At 36.0% G+C, this 19858-nt stretch overlaps 1 protein-coding gene across 12 annotated transcripts in view; it reads right to left on the bottom strand.

The window, feature by feature from the left end:
- Positions 1 to 19858, bottom strand: part of LOC128988713 (calcium/calmodulin-dependent protein kinase type II alpha chain) — a 194549-nt gene that overhangs the window by 59139 nt on the left and 115552 nt on the right. For all 12 annotated transcript variants that reach the window (XM_054410287.1, XM_054410314.1, XM_054410348.1 and 9 more), the window contains exon 3: positions 10992 to 11051. In XM_054410287.1, the coding sequence (XP_054266262.1) occupies positions 10992 to 11051 (60 nt within the window). The remainder of the gene's footprint in view (positions 1 to 10991; positions 11052 to 19858) is intronic.

Here is a 19858-nt window from a genome sequence, read left to right as displayed (position 1 = left end):
AGTTATCAAACCAGCCACCCGATTTAAAACAGACTGAACACAACAGCTTACAGCAAATAAGGAATGCCAACAAAAGAACATATAACCTACTTATGTTGAAGTAGGCACAACTGTCGAGAGCAATATTGTTACAATATTATTCGTTAGTGGTGAAGGTTGAGACAACCGCACCAACGTTCTTAACATATTTTGGTTCTGCGTCAAATAACATACTTGTGTTTAATAATTACCGTACAGTTTTGGTAGCAAACATAATTACGTAATTGTTAATATCGATTCGCCTGTTAATATCGGAGAGGGAGCTGGTCTAATGGTTAGAAAGCGGGACCCCGGGTTAAAATCTCGCCAAATCACCAATGGATTTTTATCTATGTTATAATGCCGCAACCCCTAGGTCCTGAAGTAATGTGAAAAAACCATTCCGGGCTCGTGCCTGGCGTCCTAGGACAAAAAGAAAAACAATCGATTCGCCAGAGTTCTAAAGTCAGGCTAGTTAAAATATTTTGAACCTTGTGTCAAAATTTTGAACTTATGACGGAGGGGAAAAAGTTTTTGCAATTGACGGAACCGCCACACTTTTCTAAATCAAGATCACAGTAATCGATTCAGTGCTGCTATCTATGTTGAGGAGACAGCATTTTTCACTTGGTAAAGTTTACAACAGACAATAATTCATTGTGTGATTCATATACCAGCTGTCTCATGATAATACTCCCCCCTGGTTAATTTTTGAACGGCTACATAAAACGAGCTTCGATGCACGTTACTAAGGTAATGTAAAGTACTTTTTGTTGGTATTTGAAAGTACATAGGTTCATGTACTTGAACAAGTACATGTGTCCCCCCTCCCCCCACCACCAATTACGGGTTGCTGAAAAATTAACGTCGAAAATCCGACTTTGATACGACAAAACATTACGAACTGACAAATACATTGAAATATCACAAAGTAAAGAAAACGTCCGAGAAAAAGGATTGAAAAATTAAAATCTTGAACTTAAATCCCGTGAGTTGCTGCAGCGGCGGGATCGATCTGCGAGGCGCGCGGCTTCGCTCGGGGCGTTCAACTCATGTTCCAATTATAATGCAGATTCAACATGTCATGACAGTAGTTGTGTCGCTAATTAACCAAACTATCAACACATCAACCACACTCGATAACCACTATAGTATAATATTTTGATCACAAGCAGGACCGCTTTTTGTACTTACACGAAAATTACAAAGACGTAGTCAACAATTTAGGATTATTGCATAGTTTCATAAAGTATAATAAACAAGTAGGAGTATAATTGTAGGTAAGATGAGTGTAAAATAGTAATATAATTCAGAGCAACTTCGATAATGATATTAAAAACCTGTAAATTATAGTACAAGGAGAAAAAAATAGAATGAATAGTAGTACGAGTATACGAATGAAAACGATAGAATTTCTCAATTTAAGGGGAGTCGGTAAATTAATTGTGATTCAGAAGAGAAAAGATACACTTAACAGAATGTATCCATTTAGAGACGTTGACAGCCATAAATAGCAACTAAGTTACGTTATGTGTATATGGTTGAGACAATTGTTCAAGATAAAAGGCGGGAGATGCATGTAATAGAATGTATCCATTTAGAGAATTTTACGTGCACATAGTAAAGACAATTGTAAAACGGGGCGAGAGATGCACGTAACAGAATGTATCCATTTAGAGACGGTGACAGCCATGAATAGCAACTAAGTTACGTTATGTGTACATGGTTGAGACAATTGTAAGACAGAGAGCGAGAGATGCACGTAACAGAATGTATCCATTTAGATCCGTTGACAGCCATGAATAGCAACTAAGTTACGTTATGTGTAAATGGTTGAGACAATTGTTAGACAGAAGGTGAGAGATGCATGTAACAGAATGTATCCATTTAGAGACGTTGACAGCCATGAATAGCAACTAAGTTACGTTATGTGTACATGGTTGAGACAATTGTAAGACAGAGAGCGAGAGATGCACGTAACAGAATGTATCCATTTAGATCCGTTGACAGCCATGAATAGCAACTAAGTTACGTTATGTGTAAATGGTTGAGACAATTGTTAGACAGAAGGTGAGAGATGCACGTAACAGAATGTATCCATTTAGAGACGTTGACAGCCATGAATAGCAACTAAGTTACGTTATGTGTACATGGTTGAGACAATTGTAAGACAGAGGGCGAGAGATTCATGTAACAGAATGTATCCATTTAGATCCGTTGACAGCCATGAATAGCAACTAAGTTACGTTATGTGTACATGGTTGAGACAATTGTAAGACAGAGGGCGAGAGATGCATGTAACAGAATGTATCCATTTAGAGACGTTGACAGCCATGAATAGCAACTAAGTTACGTTATGTGTACATGGTTGAGACAATTGTAAGACAGAGAGCGAGAGATGCACGTAACAGAATGTATCCATTTAGAGACGGTGACAGCCATGAATAGCAACTAAGTTACGTTATGTGTACATGGTTGAGACAATTGTAAGACAGAGAGCGAGAGATGCACGTAACAGAATGTATCCATTTAGAGACGGTGACAGCCATGAATAGCAACTAAGTTACGTTATGTGTACATGGTTGAGACAATTGTAAGACAGAGGGCGAGAGATGCACGTAACAGAATGTATCCATTTAGATCCGTTGACAGCCATGAATAGCAACTAAGTTACGTTATGTGTAAATGGTTGAGACAATTGTTAGACAGAAGGTGAGAGATGCACGTAACAGAATGTATCCATTTAGAGACGTTGACAGCCATGAATAGCAACTAAGTTACGTTATGTGTACATGGTTGAGACAATTGTAAGACAGAGAGCGAGAGATGCACGTAACAGAATGTATCCATTTAGAGACGGTGACAGCCATGAATAGCAACTAAGTTACGTTATGTGTACATGGTTGAGACAATTGTAAGACAGAGAGCGAGAGATGCACGTAACAGAATGTATCCATTTAGATCCGTTGACAGCCATGAATAGCAACTAAGTTACGTTATGTGTAAATGGTTGAGACAATTGTTAGACAGAAGGTGAGAGATGCACGTAACAGAATGTATCCATTTAGAGACGTTGACAGCCATGAATAGCAACTAAGTTACGTTATGTGTACATGGTTGAGACAATTGTAAGACAGAGGGCGAGAGATTCATGTAACAGAATGTATCCATTTAGAGACGTTGACAGCCATGAATAGCAACTAAGTTACGTTATGTGTACATGGTTGAGACAATTGTAAGACAGAGGGCGAGAGATGCATGTAACAGAATGTATCCATTTAGAGACGTTGACAGCCATGAATAGCAACTAAGTTACGTTATGTGTACATGGTTGGGACAATTGTAAGACAGAGGGCGAGAGATGCATGTAACAGAATGTATCCATTTAGAGACGTTGACTGCCATGAATATAAACTAAGTTACGTTATGTGTACATGGTTGAGACAATTGTAAGACAGCGGGCGAGAGATGCATGTAACAGAATGTATCCATTTAGAGACGTTGACAGCTATGAATAGTGACAAAGTTACATTATGTGCACATGGTAGAGACAATTGTAAGACAGAGGGCGAAATATGCACGTAACAGAATGTATCCATTTAGTGACGTTGACAGCCATGAATAGCAACTAAGTTACGTTATGTGTACATGGTTGGGACAATTGTAAGACAGAGGGCGAGAGATGCATGTAACAGAATGTATCCATTTAGAGACGTTGACAGCCATGAATAGCAACTAAGTTACGTTATGTGTACATGGTTGGGACAATTGTAAGACAGAGGGCGAGAGATGCATGTAACAGAATGTATCCATTTAGAGACGTTGACAGCCATGAATATAAACTAAGTTACGTTATGTGTACATGGTTGAGACAATTGTAAGACAGCGGGCGAGAGATGCATGTAACAGAATGTATCCATTTAGAGACGTTGACAGCTATGAATAGTGACTAAGTTACATTATGTGCACATGGTAGAGACAATTGTAAGACAGAGGGCGAGAGATGCACGTAACTAAATGTATCCATTTAGAGACGTTGGCAGCCATGAATAGCAACTAAGTTACGTTATGTGTACATGGTTGAGACAATTGTAAGACAGAGGGCGACAGATGCACGTAACAGAATGTATCCATTTAGAGACGTTGACAGCCAAGAATAGTAACCAAGTTACGTTATGTGTACATGGTTGAGACGATTGTAAAACAGAGGGCGAGAGATGCACGTAACATATTGTATCCATTTAGAGACGTTGACAGCCGTGAATGTCAACTAAGTTACGTTATGTGTAAATGGTTGAGACAATTGTAAGACAGATGGCAAGAGATGCACGTAACTAAATGTATCCATTTAGAGACGTTGAACGCTATGAATAGCAACTAAGTTACGTTACGTGTACATGGTAGAGGCAATTGTAAGACAGAGGGCAAGAGATGCACGTAACTAAATGTATCCATTTAAAGACGTTGAACGCTATGAATAGCAACTAAGTTACGTTACGTGTACATGGTAGAGGCAATTGTAAGACAGAGGGCAAGAGATGCACGTAACTAAATGTATCCATTTAGAGACGTTGAACGCTATGAATAGCAACTAAGTTACGTTACGTGTACATGGTAGAGACAATTGTAAGACAGAGGGCAAGAGATGCACGTAACTAAATGTATCCATTTAGAGACGTTGAACGCTATGAATAGCAACTATGTTACGTTATGTGTAAATGGTCGAGACAATTGTTAGACAGAAGGTGAGAGATGCATGTAACAGAATGTATCCATTTAGAGACGTTGACAGCTATGAATAGTGACTAAGTTACATTATGTGCACATGGTAGAGACAATTGTAAGACAGAGGGCAAGAGATGCACGTAACTAAATGTATCCATTTAGAGACGTTGACAGCCATGAATAGCAACTAAGTTACGTTATGTGTACATGGTTGAGACAATTGTAAGACAGAGAGCGAGAGATGCACGTAACAGAATGTATCCATTTAGATCCGTTGACAGCCATGAATAGCAACTAAGTTACGTTATGTGTAAATGGTTGAGACAATTGTTAGACAGAAGGTGAGAGATGCATGTAACAGAATGTATCCATTTAGAGACGTTGACAGCCATGAATAGCAACTAAGTTACGTTATGTGTACATGGTTGAGACAATTGTAAGACAGAGGGCGAGAGATTCATGTAACAGAATGTATCCATTTAGAGACGTTGACAGCCATGAATAGCAACTAAGTTACGTTATGTGTACATGGTTGAGACAATTGTAAGACAGAGGGCGAGAGATGCATGTAACAGAATGTATCCATTTAGAGACGTTGACAGCCATGAATAGCAACTAAGTTACGTTATGTGTACATGGTTGGGACAATTGTAAGACAGAGGGCGAGAGATGCATGTAACAGAATGTATCCATTTAGAGACGTTGACTGCCATGAATATAAACTAAGTTAGTTATGTGTACATGGTTGAGACAATTGTAAGACAGCGGGCGAGAGATGCATGTAACAGAATGTATCCATTTAGAGACGTTGACAGCTATGAATAGTGACTAAGTTACATTATGTGCACATGGTAGAGACAATTGTAAGACAGAGGGCGAAATATGCACGTAACAGAATGTATCCATTTAGTGACGTTTACAGCCATGAATAGCAACTAAGTTACGTTATGTGTACATGGTTGGGACAATTGTAAGACAGAGGGCGAGAGATGCATGTAACAGAATGTATCCATTTAGAGACGTTGACAGCCATGAATAGCAACTAAGTTACGTTATGTGTACATGGTTGGGACAATTGTAAGACAGAGGGCGAGAGATGCATGTAACAGAATGTATCCATTTAGAGACGTTGACAGCCATGAATAGCAACTAAGTTACGTTATGTGTATATGGTTGAGACAATTGTAAGACAGAGGGCGAAATATGCACGTAACAGAATGTATCCATTTAGAGACGTTGACAGCCATGAATATAAACTAAGTTACGTTATGTGTACATGGTTGAGACAATTATAAGACAGCGGGCGAGAGATGCATGTAACGGAGGTATCCATTTAGAGACGTTGACAGCTATGAATAGTGACTAAGTTACATTATGTGCACATGGTAGAGACAATTGTAAGACAGAGGGCGAGAGATGCACGTAACTAAATGTATCCATTTAGAGACGTTGGCAGCCATGAATAGCAACTAAGTTACGTTATGTGTACATGGTTGAGACAATTGTAAGACAGAGGGCGACAGATGCACGTAACAGAATGTATCCATTTAGAGACGTTGACAGCCAAGAATAGTAACTAAGTTACGTTATGTGTACATGGTTGAGACGATTGTAAAACAGAGGGCGAGAGATGCACGTAACATATTGTATCCATTTAGAGACGTTGACAGCCGTGAATGTCAACTAAGTTACGTTATGTGTAAATGGTTGAGACAATTGTTAGACAGACGGTGAGAGATGCATGTAACAGAATGTATCCATTTAGAGACGTTGACAGCTATGAATAGTGACTAAGTTACATTATGTGCACATGGTAGAGACAATTGTAAGACAGATGGCAAGAGATGCACGTAACTAAATGTATCCATTTAGAGACGTTGAACGCTATGAATAGCAACTAAGTTACGTTACGTGTACATGGTAGAGGCAATTTTAAGACAGAGGGCAAGAGATGCACGTAACTAAATGTATCCATTTAGAGACGTTGAACGCTATGAATAGCAACTAAGTTACGTTACGTGTACATGGTAGAGACAATTGTAAGACAGAGGGCAAGAGATGCACGTAACTAAATGTATCCATTTAGAGACGTTGAACGCTATGAATAGCAACTTAGTTACGTTACGTGTACATGGTAGAGACAATTGTAAGACAGAGGGCAAGAGATGCACGTAACTAAATGTATCCATTTAGAGACGTTGAACGCTATGAATAGCAACTAAGTTACGTTATGTGTAAATGGTCGAGACAATTGTTAGACAGAAGGTGAGAGATGCATGTAAGAGAATGTATCCATTTAGAGACGTTGACAGCTATGAATAGTGACTAAGTTACATTATGTGCACATGGTAGAGACAATTGTAAGACAGAGGGCAAGAGATGCACGTAACTAAATGTATCCATTTAGAGACGTTGACAGCCATGAATAGAAACTAAGTTACGTTATATGTACATGGTTGAGACAACTCTAAGACAGAGGGCGAGAGATGCACGTAACAGATTGTATCCATTTAGAGACGTTGACAGCCATAAATAGCAACTAAGTTACGTTATGTGTACATGGTTGAGACAATTGTAAGACAGCGGGCGAGAGATGCACGTAACAGCATGTATCCATTTAGAGACGTTGACAGCCATGAATAGCAACTAAGTTACGTTATGTGTACATGGTTGAGACAATTGTAAGACAGAGGGCAAGAGATGCACGTAACTAAATGTATCCATTTAGAGACGTTGACAGCCATGAATAGCAACTAAGTTACGTTATATGTACATGGTTGAGACAACTCTAAGACAGAGGGCAAGAGATGCACGTAACTAAATGTATCCATTTAGAGACGTTGACAGCCATGAATAGCAACTAAGTTACGTTATATGTACATGGTTGAGACAACTCTAAGACAGAGGGCGAGAGATGCACGTAACAGATTGTATCCATTTAGAGACGTTGACAGCCATAAATAGCAACTAAGTTACGTTATGTGTACATGGTTGAGACAATTGTAAGACAGCGGGCGAGAGATGCACGTAACAGCATGTATCCATTTAGAGACGTTGACAGCCATGAATAGCAACTAAGTTACGTTATGTGTACATGGTTGAGACAATTGTAAGACAGAGGGCGAGAGATGCATGCAACATATTGTATCCATTTAGAGACGTTGACAGCCATGAATAGCAACTAAGTTACGTTATGTGTACATGGTTGAGACAATTGTAAGACAGAGGGCGAGAGATGCATGCAACATATTGTATCCATTTAGAGACGTTGACAGCCATGAATAGCAACTAAGTTACGTTATGTGTACACGGTTGAGACTATTGTAAGACAGAGGGCGAGAGATGCACGTAACATATTGTATCCATTTAGAGACGTTGACAGCCATGAATAGCAACTAAGTTACGTTATGTGTACATGGTTGAGACAATTGTGAGACAGAAGGCGAGAGATGCATGTAACAGAATGTATCCATTTAGAGACGTTGACAGCCATGAATAGCAACTAAGTTACAGTATGTGCACATGTTTGGGACAATTGTAAGACAGAGAGCGAGAGATGCACGTAACAGAATGTATCCATTTAGAGACGTTGGCAGCCATGAATAGCAACTAAGTAACGTTATGTGTACATGGTTGAGACAATTGTAAGACAGAGGGCGAGAGATTCACGTAACAGAATGTATCCATTTAGAGACGTTGACAGCCGTGAATAGCAACTAAGTTACGTTATGTGTACATGGTTGAGACAATTGTAAGACAGAGGGCGAGATATTCTCGTAACAGAATGTATCCATTTAGAGACGTTGACAGCCGTGAATAGCAACTAAGTTACATTATGTGCACATGGTAGAGACAATTGTAAGACAGAGGGCAAGAGATGCACGTAACTAAATGTATCCATTTAGAGACGTTGAACGCTATGAATAGCAACTAAGTTACGTTACGTGCACATGGTAGAGACAATTGTAAGACAGAGGGCGAGAGATGCACGTAACAGATTGTATCCATTTAGAGACGTTGACAGCCATGAATAGCAACTAAGTTACGTTATGTGTACATGGTTGAGACAATTGTAAGACAGCGGGTGAGAGATGCACGTAACAGAATGTATCCATTTAGAGACGTGTTGACAGCCATGAATAGCAACTAAGTTACGTTATGTGTACATGGTTGAGACAATTGTAAGACAGAGGGCGAGAGATGCACGTAACAGATTGTATCCATTTAGAGACGTTGACAACCATGAATAGCAACTAAGTAACGTTATGTGTACATAGTTGAGACAATTGTAGAACAGCGGGCGCGATATCATCGTAACAATTATTATGAAAGGGTGAGACATTTAAGGTCCCATTATCCAACAGCGAAAACGGAATAATTTATGAATAAAATAATTTACAAACTCTAGTTCAATAAAAATTATTTGTCAGTAATAAAGTATCAATACGTGGCTGTGAGGTGGATAATTTGTTTGCACATCAATTTAACTCAATCAGCAATTTAAAACACTAGGTTTGCAAAAATACAAACCACTAATTCTTTATTTAAACATTCCTTAATTTTATTTCAAAATCTTCTGTCAACCGGAACGTTAATATTAAAGATAATTTGTAACAATAAGTTGAAATAATTTTGCAATTGGTTGTTAAAATGTCGATCATTAAAGATTACTTTGGAGTTATGAAAGTTATAAGAGAAAATAATATCAAGAATTCAATGAAAGAATTTCTGCACGAACTACTTCATCCAGAAAGTTCCGGAGCTTACAGCTTTATTATGACGGTTTCGAAACTTCCCCGACTACTGTAATTGTTAAAGTATTTCTACCCTCTTATGCGAAAGCTGATAAATTCAACAAAGGTAAAGTGAAAGTTTTATTGTAAAGCACTTTTATATCAAATAGGTGTTAAGCAAGTTACACTACGTATTATTGGAAAACGGTTAGTTTTTACGATACGGTTTTAACCAAATATGGTTGAAGTTGACTGAGTTTAGTCAGAAGTATAACTGGCCATATTAGGGGGTCTCAATGCTATATCCCGGTATTAACAGAATCATGCAAAACCTACGCGTTTTATAAATTATTCGTTAACCCAGCGAATTTAACCTGACAGGAAACGTGAAGAACGCATTTATATAATGACATTAATAAAAAACAACCTATGGATTACTTAGTTTCATAGAAACAATTTTTTGAAGAAATGGCTTCGTTTGGTTTTGTTTTAGAAATACAAAATCCCATTTTTTTTATTGTCACTACAAATAGGAAACTGTTATATTTTTGTGGAATAGTTTTCAAGAAAAAAATTTGTTTCACAACAAAGTAAGAGGTTATCACTTATAAATAACAAAGACGATATATTCTTGACACACTTAAAAACAAAAAGGTTGAAAATTATACTACCTATAAAATGATAATATTTGAAAAATCAAATTTGTTTAAATCTCTTCTATTGTGAACTTCCGACTAGAATGCCTTTCCAACAAGAATTACTAGATATAATGTAGGAAACACCGTGGAATTTATAGAAGTACTATACGCCATTATGTGTCTTTGGAGTAATATAGGTACATAGGTATGCGTTTAAAATAATACGTCGTGTATAGCTTGTTGTAGGCAATGTGAATTGCCTATGTGAATTGAAGTGTTGTAATGGATAAAAAGTGGAAGGCCTAAAATAATAGGATCTCGGCGTTGAGGCCTTTAATTTTTTTTAAATAGATAGTTACGAATTAAAAAGAAAACGTCCTTGGCATTGATTAAGTCCACAAAAATACGAGAAATTAATAATTGAAACTATACGAAAAGGATATTTGTAAGCTATTCATACTGAAAGGCATTCGTTATTTATAAATTTTTAGCAATCAAAAACATACTGTAGAGTCTGATAAATCGTCGTAATTACAAGGAATAAATTAATATGCGGAATAAATTAATGATAAAATAAATTCTCTCTCACTGTTTCTAGAATATCAAAGTATATTATTGTGAGCATTTTGTTGACACTATTACTGAATAAAATGGATAAAAATATGTAATGTAAGAGCCAATGAGCAATAGATAAAATAAAGTATATAGTTTTTAAAACCTGCATATAGTAGGGATGTATTTACAACGTGAAAAGCCAATACTTTTAATCGTTAAAAAAAATAATCAATAACACGGTTAATACATCTGAAAATATATTTAAAACTTATTTCACTGTACTCTAAATCTATATTAACTAAAAATTTACGAAAAAACTTACCAATATTGGGATGTTGAAGTTTTCTACATATACGAGCTTCTCTTTCGAGTTTTTGGAAATCTGAAAAAAAATTACGAATATAATACACAGTAATCAGGTTGAGTTTTCAATACAACTAACAATGCAATACAATTACTATCAATATATTACACGGTGAATGTCAAGACAAAACAAAGCTGCAAGTCTGCTTGTGTTAGCGAGGACACCTTAGACAATAATGACATTAGGCCATCTCACACTCAGCAACATGCTTTTGACAGCGAGTGTGATACCTGACATGGTGAGTTGCTAGCGTCAACAACAACAACGTTAACAGGATACACGGTGGTGAGATAATACATTGTTGAAGCTTCCAACCACTCGGTTAGGTATTTGCTAAATAACAGTGTCAGTTTTCTTACTTACTTTGACTGCATTAGCAGTAATAATGGTTGCAGTAAAGAGTTATATGAAGAACTTGAGTACTTAGACGGAACTGAAGGAGTTAATTTGTATACTAACAGTGTATCTAGTATGTTATGAACAAAAGGTGTAATTTGTCTGTGTGTTTGCTCAGTAATAAAAGAAGAAAAAAATACTGAACTATTTTTTCCACTAAAGTGTATTATGAGCCTGGACAACGAAAAAGACCTTTGTAAATTCTCAAAATTATTTCGAAGCATGCCCCTTACATCCAAGTGTGTCTCTTTAGGAGTAAATATTGATTGATATACAAGACAGCAAAAAGAAAAATCCATGGTATTCAGATTTGCACAGTTTACTTAACAATTCCATTGTTTTCCTTTTATCGAATGTTGGATTTAAAAAAAAGTGTTTTGTGAAATTATTTTACAGCTGGATTGTATGGCAATTATTGGTAAGAATGCATTACTTTTCTACAGTAGATGTAATAAATTTCACCACTCACACCAAAGCACCGATAACATATTTAGTTTTATGTATTTGTATCTTAAACAAGTTGTGTGATGATTTCTCTCGTTACAATCAAATAATTTTAATTATATTATCCGGACCTTAAAGGGTATGGAATGACTCTTCAGAATAATGTATCTTTATCTTTTATGTTCTGAACAAAAGGAGTATCTGTCTGTGTGATTGTTCTACATAAAAGGGGAAAAAATACTGAAACGACTAAGCACACAAAGATGTATAGTCTCAACATAACATGAAGGTGTGCCTTTGCACATCCTCAAAATTCTCTCGAGCTACGCACTTTTATAGCAGAAAATATTAATTTATCCCCAAATCAGCAAAATAAAAATCCACAGTATTCACATTTGCACAATTTACATTCCTTTTATTCCCTTTTCATAAAATGTTTTAACTTTATCTCGCCAAACACCCGATTGAAAAAAAAGTGTTATGTAACACTATTTTTACGATTTAATTTTTTTATAATTATTGGCGAACTGTAACATTTTCTACAGTAGACGAAACGAACCTGTTTTCTCACTCCAAAGCGATGCAACGTTAAAATATTTAACATGTTTTATGATGTTTTCTCTCGTTATAGTCAAAGTAAAGATTTTTTTTTTACATTAACAAATATATTATATCTATTTACAAACATAAAGTGTTAAAATTATCACCCTTGACCCGAGCCTCAAAGGGTAAGGAAATGACGAGGAGATGAAAGATGTTCGGGATAGGGGAAAGCGAAGTCACGTGATGAAGAACACCTCTTGAATATCAACTATGAAACACCTCTCTGGGGCGTTATAAGTGGCACTGTAGGTGAACAAACTAATCAGTCTCATAAACATTATTGTACTATACATTCAATTTGTACAACTATCATGTACTAGCTGTACCCGCGGGCTTTGCCCCGTTTTACTTCATAAGTGAGCTCGTTTGCATGGCTCAATCACGTCCTGGTTGAAGTTCGTTCGCTACGCTCACTCATCTTTAGGTTGGAGCTCGTTCGCTGCGCTCACTTGCCTTCAGGTTAGCTCATTCGCTACGCTAACTCGCCTCCAGGTTGAAGTTCGTTCGCTACGCTCACTCACCTTTTGGTTGCAAATTAGCTGGTGTCATAAATAAAAAAAAAATAATAGTGCTGCACCCTGTTGGTAATCCTTGTAACTTTAATGCTATTGAACATCATAGAACAGAACCAACTTGTTTAATTGAAACAGCTGTTAATATTCATTAATTCCTTTTAAATATGAGTATTCATAAGGTTAACATGGTAAACTCCAAAGCCACTGGGGCGGAGCCCGAGAGTCCGATCAGAATAAAAACAACTTAGTTTTCCTATTTAATGCCTAAAGAATCATTGTACCAAATTTCAGCCTCCTAGGTAAATGGGAAGTGGGAGAATTAGTGATGAGTGAGTGAGTGAGTGAGTCAGTCAGTGAGGGCTTTGCCTTTTATATATATAGATAGATAAACTATCACGAAAGTAAAGGAGTATAATTTTTTGCAAAAAATATCCGCGAAGAGGGTCAGGAAAAGAGTCTATTGTGAAAACAACTTATCTGTTGGAGAGCCGACTGGCGCTTGGCCAATTTTGCAATGGCTATTGTAATGATTTCGCAGCTCTCATACTATGTGGCAAATGTATTAACACTCATTGAACAACATGGTGGTTTTTAGATTGTCCGATTAATCACAAAACCTGTAGCAAGTAAGTGCGTTTTTCTATTAACGTCCTTAAGTTCACAATGGGTAGACATATAAACAATATTCTTAAGGACATTATCTTCGTGACATTAATTTTTATAACAAAACAAGCAATAACCAATATGAACTCTATAAAAGAGAATACATTTACTTTTGACTAACGTGAGCGGTAATGTGGTGATATCCAAATTTTCTCAAAAAAGGTTGCTTACACATAAGCGCGAAGTATTTTGCAATCATAAGTTTAATCCAAAAAGAGTGGAACGTTTTTATTATAGTGACTATACAAGTTTTCAGAATGGTGATGTACCCAAAGTGGGCAGCAATCAAAAGCTCACACTCGTAAAACATTCGGACACTCGCTGGAGACGGGATGACAGATGACAAGACGGATTTATCGCTAGATAGAGGCTTTACAAGTGTGAAATTACATGTGTCAAAGATGAGCCTGCCATGTCACGTTACACTGTTACTGCCATCAGTAAAATGACTGCAGAGCTGCACAATGATACAACGATTCTCAGTCGGCGTAAGTACATTGTAAATATTAAGTGTGCATACTATAAACGATACGTAATGTACAATGTTACTGCAGTGAATCTAGAATGATCTCGATGAACGGTTTTCGCATTACAAAGTAACTGCGATATAAAATGGGTATATCGATATCAGGACATTACTGTAGTGCTCCTACAATGATCTCACCCGTCGTGAGTATATTGTTGTAAATATTTACTCTACATTGCTATAACTTACATCAACGATCGGTCTACCACGTTGCAATACAGAGTAACTGTCATAACATGAGTTGTACATTGTCATACATGACAGTATATTGTGTAATGGCTACATCGATATCAGGACATTACTGTAGTGCTCCTACAATGATCTCACCCGTCGTGAGTATATTGTTGTAAATATTTACTCTACATTGCTATAACTTACATCAACGATCGGTCTACCACGTCGCAATACAGAGTAACTGTCATAACATGAGGTGTACATTGTCATACATGACAGTACATTGTGTAATGGCTACATCGATATCAGGACATTACTGTAGTGCTCCTACAATGATCTCACCCGTCGTGAGTATATTGTTGTAAATATTTACTCTACATTTCTATAACTTACATGAACGATCGGTCTACCACGTCGCATTACAGAGTAACTGTCATAACATTAGTCGTACATTGTCATACATGACAGTACATTGTGTAATGGCTAGATCGATATCAGGACATTACTGCAGTGCTCCTACAATGATCTCACCCGTCGTGAGTATATTGTTGTAAATATTTACTCTACATTTCTATAACTTACATGAACGATCGGTCTACCACGTCGCATTACAGAGTAACTGTCATAACACGAGTTGTACATTGTCATACATGACAGTACATTGTGTATAATGGCTATATCGATATCAGGACATTACTGCAGTGCTCCTACAATGATCTCACCCGTCGTAAGTATATTGTTGTAAATTTTTACTATACATTACTATAACTTACATGAACGATCGGTCTACCACGTCGCATTACAGAGTAACTGTCATAACATGAGTTGTACATTGTCATACATGACAGTCCATTGTGTAATGGCTACATCGATATCAGGACATTACAGCAGTGCTTCCTCAACGATATCGTAAACACATTGTTGACAACATTACCTACCTATCACTATTTGGAAAAAAAATGAAGAGAGTACCCTGGCATATTCAGTGTTACTACATTCAGTAGATATCAGGATATCTACTGAATCGTAGATATCAGCCAGAACGTATATTAAGCTGCTTTGACGATTTGTTTCAATATTACTGTTATAACCTAATCCATGTAAGTTACTACAGCACACTTCTACGGATTTTGCCCATTAACTGTGCTCAGCGTTGTAATATGTTTTACGAACTACACAGAAAGTTGTAAGCTGTAATGACGTATCAAGTAGAATCTGCGACAATTAATTTGAACCTTGTTAAGTTATTCCAGGAAAGACACCGGGTGGAATTAAATTTGCCTTTGCTTATAACCTTGTATAGTATCAACTAGGGTCACAAATACAGCTACGATAATTTAATCTTAGAATAATAATTATTAAATGAAATCATAATTTACAACAAAAAACTTTAAAAGTACAATACAATTCCGCTACACGATTAAAAAAGTATTCTTTAGTGTAACGAGTATGTAGAGTTCTTCCAAAAATACGCGTTAGTTTATCAATCACTAGATAATCTCTGAGCCTTTTATTAGGCTTTTATTTGGTAACGTGTTTACAGACGTACTCAATGCAGGAAAAATATTTTGAGTTAATTGACTATCTTTACTAAGGCCTAGAGAATTTTTAAAACATATTGTGATTAAATAAGGATTTATGGCGGCAAGTCATTTTTTTATATTTTAGTTTCTATGCCAATGGCATTTTAAAGTAACGAATCCCAAACGCTTGTAGGGGAAAGCGATCAAAACACATAAAACTTTATCACCGTTAGTTTCTAACTTTATAAGTGAGCTATAAAGATAAAAGCGCCATACTATAATCGATGTATATATTAGTATAACGTGTGAAAAGTTTCAAAATATCACTGCAAAGATAAATCATGTAATACAAAATAAAGCGAAGGCTTCTTCGAAGGACACTCTTTACCTATCAAAGACCAACATTAACCTTCCCTTGGGGTTGGGATTCGAGTTAACCCGGGTTTACTGCCCTGTTAAAGGTTCATAGCAAGGTACACGTTTTCCTTACTCTATGTCATACACTTAGTGTTTATTCATTAAATATAATCTCATTAAATCCTCATTTCGTGAAATGTGCTCGAGGTTTGTTACTTATTTTTATCCGGGAATTGTTTTTGTTTTTAGAATTTTCAGAACTAGTGTAAAGAGGGTATTGATTACAAAATGTAAAATTGTTGACTTGCGATATAATTGTTGAAATTTATTACATTTAAATGATGATTAGTAAACCATCCTTAAGTTATAATTATAATAAAAAGTAAACATTTACACTGTAAAATGAATGTAACCAAAAAATATACTGTGGATGAGGTTTGATTACTTAAGCAGACTGTTCATGAAATCAGCATTATGGTCGCAATCCTAATTCGTAGAGATATAATCCATGCAATTTAGCTTTTCCTGTATTTGTAGAGTTTATAAGCGAATTCTAAGTTCAAAGTTTGTGTGCCATTTTCATTTAAAATACACAGTATTAAGTGCATTTTATGTGGTATCTGATAGCATAAATATCTGAAAAAAAAATCAGTAAAGGTTACCTGTACAACGTTCTATCCCCTAGCTTTTCTCGGCAGTAGGGTGTAATTATAAATATGATTTCGCCTATCTTTTTATCGAGTGTGACAGTTCAAAATACAAAATTTAACATCAATGCGTTGACTATTTTCAGATATGGTCATACCAATTAAAAGTAAATGTATGTTTTTATATTATTATGTAATTGCAAAAGTTGTACCAATACATATGACTAATAAGTACATAATATTCATCAGATAAATAATCTGAATTTTCCGAACTATCAAAAGCTGATAGAAGCCAATATTTCACTGGAAGAAAAAATATTGATAATGTGGACGTGATTAGATTTAGCCAATAGCAAGAAATTATTGGGTAATTATGTTTATTTTTAATGTCAAAAACGTTCATTCTAAAAACCTACTTGTGTAGTGGAAATATACAATTAGATAAAACTATAGTACTCAATTGGAAATCTCAATCAAATATGTTTTAACGAAATATATACTTTTTATAATAAAAATTAATTGCCATTCATCGTACTTATAGTATGTTAAACAACAAATAATAAACTATGCGGTTTTAGAGTTTCAATGATGAACGAACTAGCAAGCAAGTGATAAGCCGGAGTGGAATTTCAATTTCATTTATTTTACAGCTGCTCCCGCTGATTTCGCATTCTAGAATAAATTAGCCTTTCAAAGGCATTGACAATCATTGGAATAAGTGACTGTCTGTGATACTAAAACTCCAGTCCTAGTAATTCAGGTGGTGAATAGTGATTTAGATTCTAAAATTGTAATGGAATATGTTTTATACGAATTTTTCAAAGGCGTCAAAACTATAACTAACATATACAAGTTACTGTCAAACGTACGGCTAACATTTAGGAATTAACATTAGGAATCAAAATGGACGTATTTTGATGGTTTTAGTAGATTATAGTGCGAAAAGCTCAAATCGTCCACTAGTACAAGATTGTTGTATTTCTATGCAAAAGAAACATGACGGTGTACAAAAAAAGACCAAACTTCATTTATTGAAAACACGCTCTTTAAATATAGGCTAGCTAGCAAGAAATTATTTGTGTTTCTTATTCTTAGATCCTATTAAGTATACACTATAAATACCGAGAACCTTTATATTATTTGGATATATGATAGTATGTTAATCATAATTCCCATATACTACATATCTTATATTGTTGACCATGTTATAAAGTACCAGCGTAGTCTGAACCCGTTAAGATAACAAGTCGGTAAAGATCCCTTACCCTTTAATGGATTACTATTCTTTATTAGTAAAGAACTCGATGCCATTTTTATGAATTTTATGCCATGTATGTATTTGAATTGCAAAACAAAATTGCATTAAATCTTTCACATATTGTGTTTATACAACCTAAAACATAAAATATGCTAAATTGTGATAATATGAGCAATTAATTAATTCCATCTCATAAAAATCATTATTGTTTTAAATTCCTAACCTTGTAGAGTAACAACCTTGTAATTGTTTAAGATATTTACCGTATTTAATTAAATCGTTCTGACATAGAGTAAGAGGGATAATATGAAAATCCTCTACCGAAGCAGGTATTAAAGAGGTTTCATTAGTGTTAATCAATTCCAGCAAACGGTTGGTAAACGAAGGGGCAAATTTTAATAAAACTATATTCTCCTCAATACCTCAGCATTTGTATTTATTAATCTACAAATATTTTTTCTTCAACATAATAAAATTCAAAATAAACATAATCTAAATCTAAATATCACATAAGAAAAACGCAACCTTAAGTCTGTGGACTCTTTTTTGTTTTTTTTTATGGGGGGGGGGGCAGGAAAATGCGTCTACGCACCGTTAAACGGCCTAGTGGCCGTATACCCACTAAAAACCTCCCCTAGTCTTCGTCACTAGCCTGGGCATATTTGTCGTACTTCATAAGAACTCCGAAATTGCCTAGGACTGATGTTAGATAAACATCTTTACATCTTAAGAATGTGCACGTCCAGTCTTAAGCGGGTTTACTACAATAAGGAAATCCAAAGAATTGTAGATGTAGAACTTAAGTACAAGTATAGAAGAACTCAAGAAATCATGGATACAGTCTACTAGCTTATTTATTGTTTGATTACTATTTTATCTTAAATTATGACCACTGTAGAGATACGATATGGGACATGAACGTAAATATGATGACCTCGGCAATCTGGAGTCTAGCGGTCGCGTGCTAAACGCTAGTACACTGGGTTAGTTCTCCAACAGTGTTTATACATATATTACAACTTCAACGACAGCGACACAGTAAAGTAGGGTGACCTCTGACCTCGCGTGGCTAAGTGATGCACAAGTATATGACAACATATATCTGACTGCACTGTACTCTGTCGATAGGCCACACACAAACACACTTGCATATGCTTGGATGCGATACTCCCTGGTGTGGATTAACGTCCGCACGAGTGAGTACTACGACTATCCGCAGTACTATCCTGATAATTAGACCAATTCGTATATACCAAGGAAAAATGTAGTTCGGATTCCACTATAAACTGTAGGTCCCTTAGTTGCCATTAGCTGTATGGGCTATTAATTAACAGCTGTGTCTAAGGAATGTCGGCCTTAGTCACTAACAAGACTACAAGATCGCACCACTCATCCTACACCCATCTTCATTCATACTTGGCTTAAAATAACTACTATGTATGGTCGCCATTTCATTGAACAGTATCTATCACACACACACACACACACATAGGCCTATACATAGACAAGGTCAGTCAAGGTTTTACAATGACAGAAAAAACATTTTGTAGCATTCCATCTCAAATGCATCGCCACCATGAGCAGCCGTAACCTATTTCAATGACTTTTTTGTCGGGATTTGAACTATATTATAATATTGTTATTAGGGTGGCGTACTTCTGCTACTGAGTTTCCCACGAGCGGAATCCAATATAAGATTGCATTATATAAAAACTTTGT

The sequence above is a fragment of the Macrosteles quadrilineatus genome, unplaced genomic scaffold (genome assembly GCF_028750875.1).
Source record: "Macrosteles quadrilineatus isolate MER2022 unplaced genomic scaffold, UCM_ALF_1.0 Scaffold_1__1_contigs__length_201487025, whole genome shotgun sequence".
In the NCBI taxonomy this organism is placed as follows: domain Eukaryota; kingdom Metazoa; phylum Arthropoda; class Insecta; order Hemiptera; family Cicadellidae; genus Macrosteles; species Macrosteles quadrilineatus.
Note: the sequence above shows the minus strand (reverse complement) of the source record. Positions and strands in the feature narration are given on the sequence as shown.